The sequence below is a fragment of the Juglans microcarpa x Juglans regia genome, chromosome 4D (genome assembly GCF_004785595.1).
Source record: "Juglans microcarpa x Juglans regia isolate MS1-56 chromosome 4D, Jm3101_v1.0, whole genome shotgun sequence".
Taxonomy (NCBI): domain Eukaryota; kingdom Viridiplantae; phylum Streptophyta; class Magnoliopsida; order Fagales; family Juglandaceae; genus Juglans; species Juglans microcarpa x Juglans regia.
Window position 1 is genome coordinate 9,464,323 of NC_054600.1, and position 18,785 is coordinate 9,483,107.

Genomic DNA, 18,785 nt, shown 5'->3' on the forward strand with positions numbered 1-18,785 from the left:
GACCAAACCGATTGAAATACATATATATATTTTAATTATTTTTATATAGTATTTTGATAGTAATTGTATAATTTAATTATATATTTTTCATCTAAACTATGATCATTGGCCATATATGTTAAATATAATATTAAATATTAACTAATATGTTATTGAAAATTAACTAATATATTATATGATAGAGTTAGTTACCTAGTATTTACACCTAATTAAAATAGTTAGGTACATTTTTTGTGAGATGCCTAAATTACAAGTATGAAATACCCATGGACCAATTATTCATTAACCACATATAAAATTTTAAAATTTTAATATAGACTATTATGTATTAACTATCATAATTCATACACATATTGTTGATTATTGAGTATTAAGTTAGTAACATCATTAATATAATTATAATTAAAAATTTATTAATGAGTTAATTAGATAACCCACGTTAAACAGCTTACTTAATTTTAATTTTATTATTTTATATCATTTTTATCATTTAATTTATTTGGAAAGAAAATAAAATGGAAGCAAAATGTTGGGCTTTTTTATATGTTGGGCCGAAATAAACATTAAAAGATAGTTTTGGGCTTTTTTGGTATGTTGGCCCATTTTGTACTAACCCAAACCGATAGATAACGGTTTGGCCTGGTCTATAGGTTAAATTGATTCGGTCTCAGGGTGGAAAATGGATGGATTGGAATTTTTAGTCTAGTCTAAAAAATTTCTCATAGGCCGACCGGACCGATTAAACCCTTAAACAGTATATAAAGAGGTTACTTCATAGAAAATGAATTATGAAATACTTCATTACACCATTGAAATATAGGTTTGTTTTGTAAAGTTTTTGCATCTTTGCAAAATTACATTTTATTGTTATCTCTCACTTTTTCTTTTCCTTTTTTTTTTTTTTTTTTTTTTTTTTTTTTTTCTTTCTTTCCCACCCTTGTTCTCTCTTAGCTATTAGCTATAGATTAATCTAATATCACTCTTTCTTGCCTTGTTTTTGGGTAGTTCAACCTTGTCTATGTTTTGACAGAGAAAAACATATTAGTAATGCGCAAAAGATAGAGATATATCATAATCGAGTAATGCTGCATACAGATGTGGAGTACATAAGTACTATGCAATCATTTTGAAAAAGAGTGAGTTCCGCTATTAAAAAAATAATTCTTTTAGATATCGTATTTACTTAATTTTTTAAAGGGATTGCACAACACTTGTGCACTCTACGACTGCAAATATCATTTCTCATAATAATCACATCAACTAATAAAGATAGTTTTAATTTTTATTATAACTGAAAGGGATCCCACAACAAATGGTGTGTTTGACACACCAGACTTGCAAGTAATATAACTTATTCTCAAATTCTAACAAAGAAAGAAAAAAATAATAAATTTGAGAATAATCAGGTCTCGTTTGGTTATACAATTAAGATGAGATCAAATTATTACAATATAATTATTTAATATGATTTTTTGTTTTGTGTTTGAAAAAGTTAAATTCTTTATTATATTTTGTATAAAAGTTACAATGATAAGATGAGATAGTTTTGTGTAACCAAACCAACCTTATTCTTTCTTAAAATATAACTTAAACTTTTGAAGTATATATATATATATATATATATATATATATATTAATTCTTTTAAATAATTTCGTTTACATCAATATCAACAATTGCCTAACTACAACCATACTAATTTATATATGGATATATGTCGAATATTAATTTCTAAACATTAGCAAAGTCAAATATCTACAACCACTAGTTAGATTTATTTTTGACTTAATTTTTGTAATTCTAAATATAACAAGGGGCTTGAAAAAAAAAAGAAGAAGATTTGATTCGGGTTCAAATTTCAAATTAGAATTTCAGAATATTCTATAAAAAAATATATGATACTGAAAATCTTTATCTTATTTACATCTTCCCTAGACTGAAAAGGAATAAAAATAAATAAATAATGGGCATAAATATTAGCCTGGCTAGTGATGAGCTGGCGCACTCTTATAGATTTAACTCTGGAGTATTCCTTTTAGGTGCTTCCAGGTGTCATACAGCTGTATGATGCCTCTCTTAGATTTACTAGAAAGCTCATTCTACAGAATTTTATTACAAATCTACCATCCGCTTTCCTCCTCCCTATTACCACCAGAAACGACGGCGTTTCATCTACTACTTCACAGTTCACGGAGTCATTTTCAGTTGCCTGTCCGTATAAAGAAGCTGACCGCTTGAGCCACTCCAACGGTAACTTCTGCGACACAAAACCGACTAAGCGACAACGGAGTCAAAGCGTTGATTGGAGGATGGAATCGTCATTATGCCCAGCCGCAGTAACCTCAGCTGTCGTGGTACCGGTATTAGGTTTTGGGTGTTTATGTAATTTTGTCAAATCTTCAAACTTGGAGAATGAAAGTTAAAAAGAAAAGCCACGGAGAAGAAAGTTAGCAGTAGTACTAGCAGTAGCAGCATTTGCGGGAGAAAGTTTTGTTTCTTGCATTTTGCTATTCGAAAACTCTGACGCAGTGAGTTGGTTTGATTCTCTCTATTGGTTGTTTGCTGTGGGTTTGAGGTTGTGAATCATGGGCGAGTCAAGTGACTCGGTTTCCGTTGACATTGATATCCTATCTTTTGGAGGGAAGGTAAGCGACCATAGCCACCAAGAATGTCTGATTTTTTTTTTCATCTCCTTTTCTTTTCTTCAATGCAGAGTACTTTATTCCGACTTCTATTATGTTCTCTTTCTTATTCTATTTTCTGTGAGTTTATATATTTGTTTATTTATCCCTTTTTTCCCTGTTTTTTGCTTAATGTGATTTTGCAGGAGTGTGTGGTGAAGACAAGCAAAGGTTCAGTCTCTGTGTTTATATGCGGGGACCAAGAAAAGCCTGCTTTGATAACATACCCAGATGTTGCTCTCAATTGTACGCTTCATTTGTTGCACTCATTTAATGGGGTTAATGCTAATTTTCGTGGATTTCTTGGCGTATAGTTTTGATGGGTACTTGCATTTCTATTCAAAATATGTTCAGGATGAATGAAGCTTTGATTCACTGAGAAACTGTGCAGTCTGTGCTTTATTAATCCATCTTGAAGTTTCTGTAATGGATCTTTGTGTTTCACTTCAAGTTTCATGCAAAAATTCGAGTTTTCGATGACTGGGTAGTGTTATTTGATTTTAGGGGTTTTTAACTACGTTTTTGCTTGGTCCTAATTTTCTAGAACTGAAAATATTTTTTCAGTTTCTAGGCGTTTACTTGTTTTCTGGACTTTTACAGACATGTCTTGTTTCCAAGGCCTCTTCTTCTGCCCAGATGCAACTTCTTTGCTGCTTCATAACTTCTGTATTTACCACATTGATGCCCCAGGCCATGAGGTCAGTATCGGCCATGCATTTATTTGGACATAAGTGCGGCACTGAAAATTCGTTCTTTTGTTGATGTTAATGTCGTTTCTGTCTTCCATTTGTTTAAGAGTTGTTGCAGGTAGGAGCTGATGTTATTTCTTCAGATGCTCCATTGCCTAGCGTGGACGACCTTGCAGACCAGGTAGCTGAAGTGCTCGATTTCTTTGGGTATGTTGATGTTGTTCTCTTTTACCAGTTTTAACTATTGTTTTGCTATTTTACCTTATATGGCAGGAATGGGGGAATGATTTTGATTTTATCTAAGGGAATGATGGGGGCTCTAAGACTCATCATATTGAATACTAATGATTTCAGGAAATGAATGTTCATTACATTGAATTGTAATTTTTTTCTATCACTCAACTTCTTTTCCTTATGGGGTTTGTTGTTTAGTTATTTTTGTTCAATCTATGGGCCCCTTGATTTCAATTTGTTTTGGTGTGTGACATACTAATTTTCCACTTATGAATCCTACTTTTTTTTTTTCATTCTTATCCAAAAATGTGTCAGGATATTATAGAGTTCCAAATAAAGAGTTATTGTGGTCAATGTTGGAAAAGACATCAGTACCATTCAAAATGTGTTATCTTGATGAAGTTGATGAGTTTCCAATCTTGTTTTAACTGGACAACTGGAAGTGTGGGTCTTACTCTAACACCCCTTTCCTTAAAAAGAAAGAGCTCTAGTGAATGAATAAGAGGAAGTGCCTTTGGTTTTTCAGTTTCGACATGGCCTACTTTGGAATCTAGATATTTTCATAATAAGTTAGCTGGAATATAAGAAAAGGGCAGGCAGCTCAGTTTAGCAGGGTAAAATGTTGAATGAATTTATAGCTAGACCAGACTGCACAGATGGCCTAAAATTTAGAACTAGGTTTTCAGGATAATATATTGAAGCTAGGGGAGTTTTGAATTTTTCCAATTGTTTTGTTGAATATTTGTGTACTGTTTTCAAAATCATCAGATGTACTTGGATGTTTTATGAGAAAAGCTTACTTGGAATCTCCTAGCTTGAAATCTGATAGTTTAAAAAGAGGATATTGTAGTGTTTTAAAATAATCAGATTTACTTGGATGCTTATTTTTTCAATTATACACGGGCTAATTGATTTAGTAAAACATATGCTTGTTTTTCTTCATTTTTTTATTCTAATGAAACACTTTGAAAAACGTGATGTTACATTTGATTTCATTCATCAAATGATGATATCTCATTATATTCTATTTCATTCTTATTCTGAATAAGAGCAAACGTGAAGCTTTGAAATGAGTGTAGCAGATCACACTATTATTCAATTCTGGCTATAATTCAGTTTTTTCTTTTACTAATTTTATTTGCTTGACATTCAATTAGACTGTTTTGTTGTATATTTAATATGTGCATTAATATTGTCATTTTAGACTGTTTTGGTCCGCTCTGTCATGAATGTTTTACGTACTGTTTCTTCTTCTCCTACTTGGGTTGCGTTTCTCTGTGCTCTTAACAAAACTGACTTCGTTATCGAAAAGAAAAATACTGCTTATTCTTTCTTCTCCCTTCTTCCTGACTATATGATGTTTTAATAACACTTTTAGTTGTCTAAGCCCATGGGATTTAGACCTTATACTAGGCTACCAACATGGTCTACTGGAAGGCAGGGTATGTTGCTAGATTTGTTGGTGAGGGGGCCAAGATGCTTCAAATGAGATTGATGCTTGTTGCAATGAAGAGATGACCCAAAAGTGATGCATATATACAATCAACCTTTCAAGGGCAGCATTTGCCACATAAGGTTGGAGGGTTATAGTTTTTCAAAATCCCCAACATGGTTCAAAGAAGTGATTCCACAACCTAGCTAAAGTGGTTATCTCCGTTACTTCTTATGCCCTTGCATTTTGCCCCCCTTTTTTCTCAATTATGTTGCATGGTAAACAAAAATTAATGCACACCCCTGTTGCCTTGGCTCCAATTAACTGGTTAACTTCAAACCCAGTAGTTAATTGTCTCAAGGTTTGCAATTTATGATAGACACCCTGGCTACCACAACTTCCTCTTGGCTTGATCTGTGTACAAGTTTGAAATTTTAGAGTAGGTAGCTAATGCTGCATTTGGATGATAGATGCTGCTACATGTAATGCGGAAGGCTTAGGAAGGTTAATTTGTTAATGAGATTGATGCTTGGTTTGTGAAGCCATAGTTTTGAGAATATTTTTTCTGATATATGTTGCACTATTAACGATTTAATATTGTGACCTAATACAGCCCCAATAACATCCAATATTTTGGTTGCTAATTTTTCTCGTCTCATTTATTACTGTATTAGGTTCTTTAGTTCATGTAGAAATGAAGAACTAGCATATGAGTGTTAAAGCAATCCAGCCTTGTTTGGCGTTTACTGATTAAAATTTGCTACAGCATTTATTAATCAAGGTTTAGGGTTTTCATGTTTAATTTAGCTTTCGTTATTTGCTGAAGTAAAGGCACATGCATATTTGCTTTGCATGAGGTCCTGTAATGGGGTTTGAATGTCACCCTATAATACAAATTAATCCAGCTATTTTAAGCTAGATATCTCTTCACCCATTCTCACCACTTGTAGTTTTTTAAGGAATTATTAATTTTTTCCACTTCAGGCTGAAAGAGGTTCTGTGCTTAGGTGTAACAGCTGGAGCTTATATCCTTACCCTCTTTGCAGTAAGTTGGCCAAACACAGCTGCACTGTATTTGTCATGATGTTCTTATTCTGTAAATCATGTGCTTTTTTGTTTTTGTTTTTTGTTACCATATCGCAGATGAAATATACAGAGCGGGTGCTTGGGTTGATTCTGGTGTCCCCTATCTGTAAAGCACCATCATGGACTGAGTGGCTCTACAATAAGGTTCTAATCACCAGGACTCTATCAAATGTGCTTGTGAATGTGAAAAAATATTATGTGGCAGCAGTCACGGTACATGGCTAATTGGAATATGTGCAATTGATGCAATGAAGGCACCATTAGATATCAGCGTCCAGAGTGGAGGCTGAGATGAGTACCAATGAACTTTTGTACAGTCCTAGTGGGTAATTTAGTAACCTGCCGTTGCAAAAGGGCAGGAGGGGTTCTTTTGTGTGTAACTGTGCTATTTGATACCTTCAATGGGCTGCACTCACTGTTCAAAGTCTGAACACTCCCTAGCAGTGAACCCTACTTGTGGGGTTCTGTCTGGGGAATCGTAGGATAACAGACTTCTTAAGCATTACACAAGAAAGATCAAGCTTAGACCTGCAATACAGCCTTTTTTTTTAACATTTTTGTTTTTTTTTTCCTCTTTGAGAAGTAAAACTAGAGAATCAATGCTTGGGATATTTTTGTATAAAATTGCATGAATTCCACTTTTGCAGGTATTGTTGAATTTGTTATACTTCTATGGCATGTGTGGTGTACTGAAGGAATGCCTCCTCCAGCGTTACTTTAGTAAGGTACACCAAATAACCTTATATTTCAGGCACTCTGCTCTTAAGATATGTTTTAATTTTCATATATTTCTTGTAGGAACTTAGGTGTGGCATGCATGGTGCAGAGTCGGACATAATACACACTTTCAGAAGGGTAGGGAAATCTCAGTTTCGATAATTTCTTGCCAATGTATTTGATTTAGATAATAAAATGAACAAAGTGATAACTCTTACCTCATCTGAACTACTTTTTTTTTTCCCTGTGATGTGCTTAAAGGTACTGGATGAAAGGCAGAGTTTGAATGTCATGCGGTACCTTCAAGCAATTAATGCGTAAGTCTTGTCCATTCCATACACATTTTATTTTTGCCAGCTTCTGGTTCCATGTAATTTGAACTGCCCCCACCACGAAGGCTTCAACCTGTTATTATAGTTGAAATCTTCTTGTGGTGCCCATTTGAACTTTATATGTTTACAGTTGAAACGAGAAGCCACATAGCTGGTACTTATGCATTTCACATTACAAAAATTTACCCGAAGTTGGTATCTGTCTTGAAACAAACTGCATAGTAAACAAGGCAGCTTATGTCCAAGGGATGGTGATAGTATGGTTCTGTAGATCAGTAAGGCAAACTGAAAAAAAAAAGAAAGCCAAATTGAGTTTTAATCATGCTGGTTTGTTGTTGCCGCATTTACAAATTCAACAAAATTACATATTGTGTCAACAACGCCTGGGTATATTGATCAGATGGTCTATCTACAGGAGGCATGACCTTACAGAGGGCTTGAAGAAGTTGCAGTGTAAGACACTTATTTTTGTAGGAGAAAGTAGTGAATTCCACGCAGAATCTGTGTATATGAGTGCCAAAATGGGAAGAAAAAGCTGTGCTCTTGTTGAGGTAGCATACTTTTCACACCATTTTCCTCTTCCTCCATATGTTTTCCTCATTCAGCTTTCAATTGTAGTAATGGGATAATTGGCTCTGAAAAAGATGATTAACGTGCTTTTACAGTCTAACATGAGAAGGATAATAGCACGCATGGAAGAAGAAAGAAAAAGGAAAAAAGAATTTAACATTGGCATCTAGTACAGTTTCTGCTGCTATGAGATGATCAACTGGGTCATTCAAGTGTAAATTCTTATCAAATCATAAATCATTGTTGATGATCTGCAACTTTATGATTTTGTGGCCTCTGATTTTGGAAAGCAAGCCAAGAAAAAAAGGCTGGCATTTTAGAATCGGTAGTTTTAAGAACTCATGTTTATTTTTATATACATGATTCAGATTCTTGCTTTTGAATAATGTTGTACTTATAACTAGAGGACCCCATGTGTGTATGGCACATTATTATTCTACTTTTCACTTTCAGTCAGGTGCACTGAGTTATAATATGACAGTTCTATTCTTGTGCATGATAGGTTCAAGCTTGTGGCTCACTGGTGACGGAAGAGCATCCATATGCTATGCTAATTCCTATTGAATTCTTCTTGATGGGGTTCGGTTACTACAGACAACAACATTTTGCCTCCACATCAAGTAATGGCTCGAACCCAACTAGCCCTTCTTGCCATTCATGCATAGCACCGGAGCTTTTCTCTCCAGAGAGTCTTGGGATCAAACTTAAACCGATCAAAACCCGAGTAGATATTGAAATTTGATGCAGATGACTATTTGAAGTATGTATTCATTACTCACGTCTCCTGCGAAGCAATGTAAATGGGGGCCGTGCTGTCTCTATCTTCAGACATATACAGCCATCACAGATTTGTAATTTCTTCCTTCAGGATAGTGTATTCTTTGATTCTGTTAGTTGGGTTAGGAAATTGGTGATCATGACTATGAGAATTTTTCAAACTTGGTTGTAGATAACTTAAGGGGATCTGATCTAAGATGGAAGATGGAATTATTCTTTTGGGTTAGGAAATTGGTGACCATGACTTAAGTGTCTGTAATATACATACTTTTGTTATTCCACTGTATCTAATTCATGGTCATTATTTTGACTGAACTGGAAGGGTACTATTTATATATGTGGCTCCTTATTCATGAAATGGCTTTTCTGAGTATTTGCTTGTGATTTTAAATTTTTAATCTTTCTTTCATGAATTATTTTATTTATATTATTCATTATAGTCTTTTTTTAATATTCATATAGTTTTAAGCAGAGCTGTTGTAGCTCTACTGTGAGCTTTAAACTTAAAGGTTAAACGAATTTTGACTCACTTTGTGCTTTATTCTGTGCAAAACCATGCATGTGTTCATTTATGAAATAATGGTGCCTCAAGGATACTCATTTCATGCCATTGCAAATTGGCTACCGTGGGTGGGAAGTAAAGCCAAGCTGTACTTAATGTTTCTTAATGTAGGGGTTTTTGTCATCAAAAGAAATTATACCCACATTGTTATTATTGCCTAAGTTAAAAAATCCTACCAAGGTTTCAAGTTACAGCCTATAAAACTACTGTATGCAATGTTATGAACAAAATCATTTTCAAGGTATTAGCAAATCGACTGAAGATTGTCTCAAAATAATCTCACAAAATCCTAATGCTTTTATTTTAGGAAGGGGTATCATTGGCAATGTCTTGCTAGCTTATACCTAAGGCACCCCTCTTTCAAGAGGATTCGCGGCATGTCAAGCCCTAAAATGGTTCTTTGCTTTGTATCAAATTAAACCATATGCTCCACCGCTTGTGCAGGCCCACATCAATTCCTTTGAATTTCATTCTTGCGAACATACTCCCCAAGTAGGATACTTAACGTGTTAGCTACAACACTATGAGGGTTGATAAGTACAACACCTAGTATCCATCGTTTACACCTAGCAAGTACTAGTACTCCACTTGATACATGCTATAATAAAAAGAAAAGATAGTTATAATATTGGCTTAAAACTTGATATGAGTAAAGCTTATGATTGGTAAAGGGTTTTATAAAGGTGTTGATGAGAAAGATGGGCTATGAAGAGGTGAACCCATATGATCTTGGCTTGCATCAGGTCTGTAACTTAAGAGGATTATATGACCAGGGGATCTATTGTCACTATAATTATTCATTCTATGCACCAAGGTTCAACAAAGTGGAAAGGGAAGGGAAGCTTATAGGGATATCTATTTGTAAAACAGGGAATGATGTTCTCATCAAGGCTGTGATAAAGGTGTGATACTACACTTACACAGAGAATTATTAAAAAATATTCCCACAAAACTAATATATATATATATATATATATATATATATCCTTTTATTCTTCAAGTATAAATAAAAGCCCAAAAAATCCTTTTCTATCCCTATTTTTTTTTTAATGCAAGTTCTTCCCTATAATTTTAAAATAACTGTTGCCCCTCAAAATTTTACTAAAACCCAAAAATCCTTCCCCTATCTTAAAAAAAAAGGTGTCTAAAAAATCCTTTAGTCTTTAAAGAATTCAAAATAACTTCTTAATTCTAATAGGTTTGAAAAACCTCAAAAGTCCTTTTAAAAAATTAAATTAAAAAAAGATCTAGAGATTTTTTTTTACGAAACTACAAATTAACCTAAATTTTTAATAAAGTCTGGATCATTCAAGCTGAAAAATGTGACCGTAAAAAGTTTCTAAAAACCAGAAGATGTATTTTTCTAAAAGCCACAATTAATATATGAATTTTCATATATGTCCCTTCAATCCTTTTTCTTACTCTTTTCCATTATCATAATTTTGAATAAAAAATATTGAGAAAATTATAGTTTGTAATTTGAAATATATTACAATCATAATGTGCCTTAAACATATTCAGCTTAATAAACATGTTGGTATTTTTTACTATCTTCTATTATGTTTTTTGTTCCTTTTTATATAATAATATATGAAATAAATAAATCATATATAAAAATTATGATAACTCAAGTTTGCCCCATTAAATATAAATTTCTGGCTTCGGCATCAAAGAAGATGACTCAAAACAACATGGATGTGTTGGTGGAAGATGGGTAAGTCAAAGGCAAAATGAAGAATAAATTTGATGATACGTCATACAACAAAAATGCATTTTTCCTGCGAAATGTTTTGTCTGAAATAGTTAGCATTATTACTAGAAATGACTTTTTCCTGCCATTTCGACTTGTATGAGACTCCCTACAAATAACTGGCAATAGATGCTGTCAGTAGCCACGAATTTAATTGCTGTCCCAAATACTATTATTTCTGGCATATGATAGTCGTTGAAAATATAGAATTTTCGTGGGAAATGTCATAGACGAGTGGAGCTTGCTCGCTAGAAAAGTTTATTGTGGCGAATGATGTTGTTGAAAATGCCTATTTCAGACAATAAATATGGCAGGAAATGCTTTTTTCCCGCATGAAAAAATATTTTCGACAATTTGTTCTCATCGGAAATAGTCTTTTATGAAATAAAAAAATACTAGCAAATAGTATCATAGGCTCACAGCCTTATACCTAAAATACATAAAGAATGTGAACAATATATTACATAAAAAAAATATTGGAATACAAATAACAATTAGTAGGTAGTTTTAAAAGAAAGGGAAAAAAATAAGCACAAATACTAAACATGGAAAAATGCAGGGAAGTGTGCGCCAATTGTTATCTAATCAACCAATAGATCTTAATGACCAGAAAATACGAGCAAATGATTAAAACTTAAAAGCAATTGAACCTTTTTAGCATAACCACTGAGTGTAAATAAGATCTACCCTAATGGTCAATCAAAAAGTACTATATTTGTGTTAAGCCCTCCGATTGCGGATTATGTCCTAGAAAATAGAAAGAAATGATTTTATTAGTGCAGGAACCGTACTTGATCAATATGAACACCACCTAGAATGCAAATCATTGTTAGAGCACCGAATTACAAATATTATAGGACTTAAAATAAAACAACTGAACCAAATGAAGCCAAATGATAGTTTGGAACTCCCCAAGCTCCAAATACCTATTGCATACGTGGTAGTTCCAGCAATCATACGTGTATTCTCTCAAAAAAAGACTTGTGTAGCATGAGAAATATTTTACTAGTCTCAAACTCCTCAAAATCCAATTCTGGGTTATCGTGTACTTTCCTTCTGATTTCTCCGATCAAATTTTATGTATATGTCTTTATTTCCAGCCTCAATAAATAATGAATTCCAGGGCATTTCAAAAAGTATTTTGAAAAAGTCTTCTAATCAGAAAACCATGTGCTTGAAACCAAATAGCAAAAACCATTAAGAACCCAACAATCACTTGGTCAAGAAACACAAGACTCATAGCCAATCACTTCCATCTCAAAGTTAACAACCAGATTCCATCCAACAACACAAATTAGACTCCACAAAATCTGATTAATTTTCCAATCATTGCACAATACAAGTTAACCACTATCTTAACAAATAAATGCGTAAAGAAAGAGTGTCTTACCGATCCCGTAGTGATGGTTGGCTGGATTTATTGACAAGGCAGTAAATATAACATTAAGTAGTGAATATACCATTATTATAAACATGATTCACAATTATATAATTTATGAAAACATAATTATGCAATTACAAACCATTTCTACATTCATTGGACAAATACTAGTGTAACCAAGGAGTAAATATTGAATCTGTCAATTACATAACTATGATACAAATTTGAAATTACTCTTGAAACCCATAAACATACTATTACTAAATCCACAATCCACTTAAACTCAGCATACAACAAACTAACGCTTAAACTCAACATTCAACAAACTAACACAATCACATAGTTTCACAATCTCAACCATGGCCTCCCTTGATCCATGAAGTCCAACACCATAACACAACTACACACTTAATCCCTATCACTTCACAAACACTATTCACAATCAATAAGCTTATCAACAATGAATAGAACACACATATTCAATCCATCATCCAATTAAACTCAATGTACAACAAAGCCAACTAATCACATAGCTTCACAAATTTCAAATCGATACTATAATCATGATTCACAATTTCAAAACCTCCACAATCCCAACCAAGCATACATATACACCATACCCCTTTATCACTTGACATAAGCTAAACCAACACAATCATATAGCTCCAAAATATTCCAACCTTCACATCACTATTCTTAGTTCATTGAAACTAAAACATTCAATATATAAATATGCTCATATCATTTATATACTAATCCTAAACACAATCATGAAGATTTATAAGCTTTATTCATGGCTCAATACAATTCCAACCAAGTATAATACAACTTGTTTATGTCCAAGCATTCAAATACAATATCATTTAATCAAGTGTAATTATTAATCTAAGAGATATGGAAATTGGGGTTATACCAAAATTTAGGGGTTGGCTAGAGGTGGAACCAGAGGCTACATGGGTGAAGAAAGAAAACGTTGCTATTGAAACAAGAAGGCCTCTCATCTGTGGAAGAGAGGGAGTGAAATGACGTGGCACAAGGCAGCTGGTGGTGGCTTCCACTGATGGGTTCGAGTTACAGAAGGGAGGGGCTTTGCCTTGGGGCATCTCCACGAGGGATCATGGCTTCATGGTTTATGGATGAAGGAGATGTTGGGGCTAGGCGCAGCTAGGTGGTTTTGTGCGATAGACAGCGGCTGCTTACGAAGGAGATGAAAGCTTTAGTGAGGAAAGGGGTGTGCGATGGTGGCTTGCGGGTGGTGTTCAACACAAAGGGGCTTGGTTGTGGTGTTGTGTGGTAGCGATTGGTCGTGGCTGGCATGTTCACTGTGGCTGATGGCGTGGGTAACGACTGAGAGATGAGAAAAATAGATGGAGAAATTGAGAGAGATAGAGTCTGCTACCGTGCGATGGGTGGTTAGAGATTTACTAACATGATGAGACTGCTATTGGTGACGGCAGGGACTACGGTGACTTAAAGGCAGAGAGAGAGAACAAAGAGAAGATCTGGAGAGAGAGAGAGAGAGAGAGAGAGAGAGAGAGAGATGGGGGGTTTAGGGCATCTAGGTATCGGGGGAGAAGAAAGTAAAAAGGAGAAATTATTTAGTACATTTTGAATTTTTTCCCTATTTTTGTTTCAATGACCTTTAGCGGCGATGTATTCTTGCCGCTAATAATTCAATAGTCACCGCAAATAATCAAATATCCTCAAAATATTTAGCCTATCTTTGTTGCAAAACTATTTGCGGCGATATTATTTTTGCCACAAAAAGTAAGAATTAGTGGCACTTTCTTAGTAATCGGAAATGAATCATAAGAATTAAATTTTTGCAATAAAATTTCTTTCGGTGCAAATAATTTGTCACGAAAGATCACTATTTGCTACCAAATAAAACTCGTGAGAAAAAATTATGTCCCAAAAAGCACTATTATTGGCGAAACTATTTGCGGCAATATCATTTTCGCCTCAAAAAGTAAGAATTAGCGGCACTTTCTTATTAGTCATAAATGAATCATAAAAATTAACTTTTTGAGATAATTTCTTTCGGTGTAAATAATTCGTTGCAAAAAGTCATTATTTGCTACCAAATAAAACTTGCGAGAAAAAATTCTGTCCCAAAAATCACTATTTGTTGTAGTGGTACATAGGGAGTTTTTACGAGTTTATATTTACAAAACTAATGAGGGAGATTTTTTACAAACGTTGGAGATGCTAGTGGCAAGAATTTCAAGAAAATGTGCTTTCCATGAAATACTTTACTAAAAACAAACTAGGATTCAAGTAGGTTTTATATTTGGAGAAGTATTTTGGAATGCTATTAATTTGATGGATGATAGATTCATATGAAGGTTGCGAGATTGTGCCAACTAAGTTTGAAAAGACAAGTGTCTTTTATCTTTTAAAATCTATGTTATTCAATCTTCAGCAAAGATTACGAATAGAGATATAAGGTAAATTTTCATGTTCGTTGAAATGATTACAAACGATTGGATTTATCTCTTATTATAGAAGTTTTCTCATGAATTGATGCGAATCAAGCAAACAGTTTGAAGTGTTGGATGGCCTAGACCATCATGCCAATGAGAGAGTTGCACGTTCACTATGAAAGACAGATAGAAAGGTGAGAGAATTTGGTCGAGGATAAAGACCACTTTTTGTGTGTGCTTTGAGTAAAATATTCTTTGTCATGAGATCCTTCACATAAAAAAATGTTAAAAAATAAATAGAAACTTGATTATCACAAGTAAATTTACTAATAGAAATTAAATGCTTTTAAATAGAAGCAACAAAAAGAATATTATTTAGAGAGAAACTATAGTGAGAAGACCAAAGTTCTGAAGACCCAATATGAAGAATAGGTAAACCTTGGGCCTTGTCTACATGAACTTGGAAAGAACCATTATAGTTCTCTACACCCAGAGTGATTAGCCATATTCATAGTGATATGATTAGTTACCCATGTATTTGGATGGTAGGTTTGTAGATCCCTAGAATGCATAACCAAAATGATGGTGACATTGTAGAGCCGAGTGGTGGACTTGACAAATAAGATATGTTCTACCAGTTGAGTGAAGAGAGGGGTCGAGTATATCGCGACCAAAGCTTTTCCCACGAGACTAGTTTCCTAAGAAATTATGTTAACAATTGTTGTTGTTAGATATGATAGAGTATAGAGTTGAGGTTGTTACATCCACGAAAGGAAGTGCTATAATTCTTTATAACAACATTTGCAGACAGCAACAAAGATCGATGGAGTGATGTTGTTTTAGATAGGTTTCGTGAGAAAGCAAATGTCCATATAGATCATAGAGTAGCATGGGACCACCTCCATAACCGATGTAATAAGTGTGTCATCATTTGTATTTAAATTGGCCAAAAGGTAAGAGATTATCTCAAAGTTTTGAAGAGGTTAATAAATAACAAGAAGTGTGTTAGTCGATTGTTTGAATTTGTGGAAATGGTTAGTAATAAAGATTGCATTTTTTACAGTAGAAAGTTAATAAAAAAAATTCATAATCTGAGTTTGAGAGTTGGGAGTAAACATTTGTTCAAAAACAACTAAACCGCTGTGAGAAGTAGGTAAGCCAACAACTTGAATGACAATGGACTTAGATAGAAATGAGATAATAGGAAATAGGATCACTTGATCATATTGTAGCCATGCAAAGTAAGTTAGGTTGGTAGTCGTGGACGAACCATTTCAAAAGTAAATGTGACAGTTCTAAGTATTCATACCATCAACCGAACCATATAGTCATTGTCCACAAAGGTATGGAACCATCTGAGCCTTTTAGAGAAGAGAGTTTTCTCTAGTCAATTTGGTGGAGAGCACATGGTGGGATAGACCAAAGAAATATATGATGAATTGGAAACATTAGAGGATGTAGAGGACATAATGGCCATTAGAACAAAACAATGAAGAAAGACGCAAGTTGTGATGACGCTTGATACCATCAAAGAGAAATAAATTGATGTTTTTTATAATGATGTTTTTCCACACAATACTCGTGATGAGATGTGTTGTATTATATAAGTAATATTTACAATATACATAATAAACTAGATTACATTTGGTTTGAATTCAAAATGGAAGGATGCTAGCATGCATGCTATATGAGATTGGCCAAAATATTTGATATTAACTATAGAGTTTATCTTCGTTTCACTTAGCCTTATCTACTTTTGAGTAGTGTCGGTTGGTAAAGATGTGGAATCTTCTTTATTAATTAGTACTTTTTGAAAAGTTGACATAGCTCTAAATGATGGGGAGAGATGTTTTGCTTGATATACTAATCTAGTGAAAGATACAAAAATGGCATTATTTAGGTTGTCTTCATGGCAATCAAAATTTGTGAGAAGAGAAGCAAATCAATTGACTCAAAATTTGTGTTTGGATAATTGAAGTTTTATAAACTAAAATAATAAGTCTTTGCACATACACATTAGCACTACAAAATGCTACAAACATCACAAACTACGCATAAAAAATGATTATACCACTTAATGCTAAGAGATATATAACAACAACATTACTTTGACATTCGGACAACATCACATTTTGGCATCACATGTGCAGCAAACATTTGGCATCACTTTCTTAGTAATATAGTAGCAACAATAATCCCACATAAATATAGACAACTAACAATAGTTATTTGATGAATCACTCGCAATAGTAATGACTCCTTTTATGAGAAAAAATCAACTTTAATCCACACCAGTATTGGTTCCACACAACACTACATCAGTCAAACATGAACATATTCAAGAAGCAGTATTTAGGCACATAAACCACAATATTTATGTGTATCCAATATAGATATTAAAGTCCTTAAAATGTAAAATAAAAATTTGAAATGTATATAAATAAAAAGATCATCAGAAATTATTAATTTGTACTTAGTCTTACTAGTATTTGGAATGTAACTAACGTGTTGAGCTAAAACTAATATATATATATATATATATATATATGTACATTTATATCGAACTACAATAATATTTTCGTATTCGTCCTATTCCTTCTTTGTTATAGTATCATATATATATATATATATATTTTTTTTTTTTTTCTAAAACTCAAAACACTTTGCTTCTCTCTACTTCCATAGTGCCAATGAACACCTTTGTCTAGGCTAAAGAATCTGCAAGTCCCTTCTTTCTTCATTGAGGTGATAGCCCAGACACTGCTCTCATCACATAGCCTATCATCGATGACAACTTTCATACCTAGTCAAGGTCCATGACTATGACTTTATCTGTTAAGAATAAGTTAGGGTTTGTTGATGGAACTGTTCTCAAACCTGCAAATCCAAATGATCCACTCATTGCTTCATACATGCATTGCAATAACATGTTAATAATTTCTTGAATTCTTAACTTTGTTTCCACGTAAATTTCTGCTAGTGTCTTTTACATCAACATCACTTATAAGATTTGGAACAATTTAAAGGAAAGATTCTTTCAGAAGAATGGTACCAAAATATTTCAGTTACAGAAGTCGAATTCTGTTCTTTCTCAAAGATAACTTTCTGTTAGTGCCTTATTTTACATGTCTGGAGGCTCTTTGGGTTGAATTAGTTAATTACAAGCCAATTCCGTATTGTTCTTGTGGTGCTATTCATACTCTCAATACTTATGTTCGAGGTGCATTATCTGATTTTTTGTTGGACTCAATGAATCTTTCTCATCTGTTAGGGCTCAAACCCTTTGCCTCTCTTAACAAGGTTTTTAGCCTAATCTTACAAGAAGAGAAGCAACGTGAAATATTCATTCTTTCTGTTTTTTTTTTTTTTTAAATTCATACTTTTACTATCAAGACTGATAATGACCATCCTGCCTGGCATGTGTTTAAGAAAGAGCAACCAATTTGGCATCATGGAGCCACTAGTCCTGTCATTGGAAAATAATTTAAGCTCTGTTGTTTTCCACTAGGGTATAAGTTCAAGTCAAGGCAACAGTCTATAGTTAATCAAGTTGTTTCTGACAACAATTCATTGGTTGTCTCCTTTATTTTTGAATCAGTCTCAATATTGCTGCAGATATTTTGCATCTTACTACCAAAGCAGTTCCTCTACTTCCTTTCCAGTATATGGTATATTTTCTTCTTCTCACAAATCTATCATATTTCCAATATTTTTTCATCTACTAGATTAAAGTTTTCGAATCTTGATTATTTTTTTCTAAATTATTGATTCGGGAGTAACAGATAATATGATGTCCTCAATATCAAGTTTCTCTTTGTTTATTTTAGTTGTTAATACTACCGTTAAGCTTCAAGTGGTCATTGGCATTATTCCAATCTCTGACACTCTTATTTTTTGAGATGTCCTTTGCATTCTTACATTCTCCTTTAAATTAATATCTATTAGCAAGCTAACTACATCCCTAATCTGTTTTTTTCCTTTTCTAACAATGTTTTCATCCAAGAGCTATTTCACTAGAAGCTAATTGGAGTGAGTAGGCAAAAAGGAATACTGTAATAATCAGGCTCTCTCCTTCTTGATTCTCATACATTGCAACATTTACATGTATCTTCTAATTCCAACATAATTTAACAGCTGCCTATTTCTTTTGTAT

The 18,785-nt window shown here is 33.5% G+C and overlaps 1 protein-coding gene across 1 annotated transcript; it reads left to right on the plus strand.

Moving 5' to 3' along the window:
- The first annotated feature begins 2,393 nt into the window (after window positions 1–2,393).
- Window positions 2,394–8,874, plus strand: LOC121261363 (protein NDL1-like). Its single transcript, XM_041163694.1, has 11 exons — window positions 2,394–2,643; window positions 2,826–2,925; window positions 3,280–3,377; window positions 3,487–3,575; window positions 6,019–6,079; window positions 6,178–6,264; window positions 6,768–6,845; window positions 6,919–6,975; window positions 7,099–7,154; window positions 7,585–7,720; window positions 8,242–8,874. Exons 1-11 carry the CDS (start codon window positions 2,584–2,586, stop codon window positions 8,479–8,481), a joined length of 1,062 nt encoding a protein of 353 aa, XP_041019628.1. The 5' UTR covers window positions 2,394–2,583; the 3' UTR covers window positions 8,482–8,874.
- The last annotated feature ends 9,911 nt before the right edge of the window (window positions 8,875–18,785 follow it).

Coding starts and splice junctions, on each gene's coding strand:
- LOC121261363 (XM_041163694.1), top strand. CDS start 2,584: ATGGGCGAGTCAAGTGACTCGGTTTCCGTTGACATTGATATCCTATCT. Junction 2,926..3,279: donor CCCAGATGTTGCTCTCAATT/GTACGCTTCATT, acceptor GGACTTTTACAG/ACATGTCTTGTTTCCAAGGC. Junction 3,378..3,486: donor TTGATGCCCCAGGCCATGAG/GTCAGTATCGGC, acceptor GAGTTGTTGCAG/GTAGGAGCTGATGTTATTTC.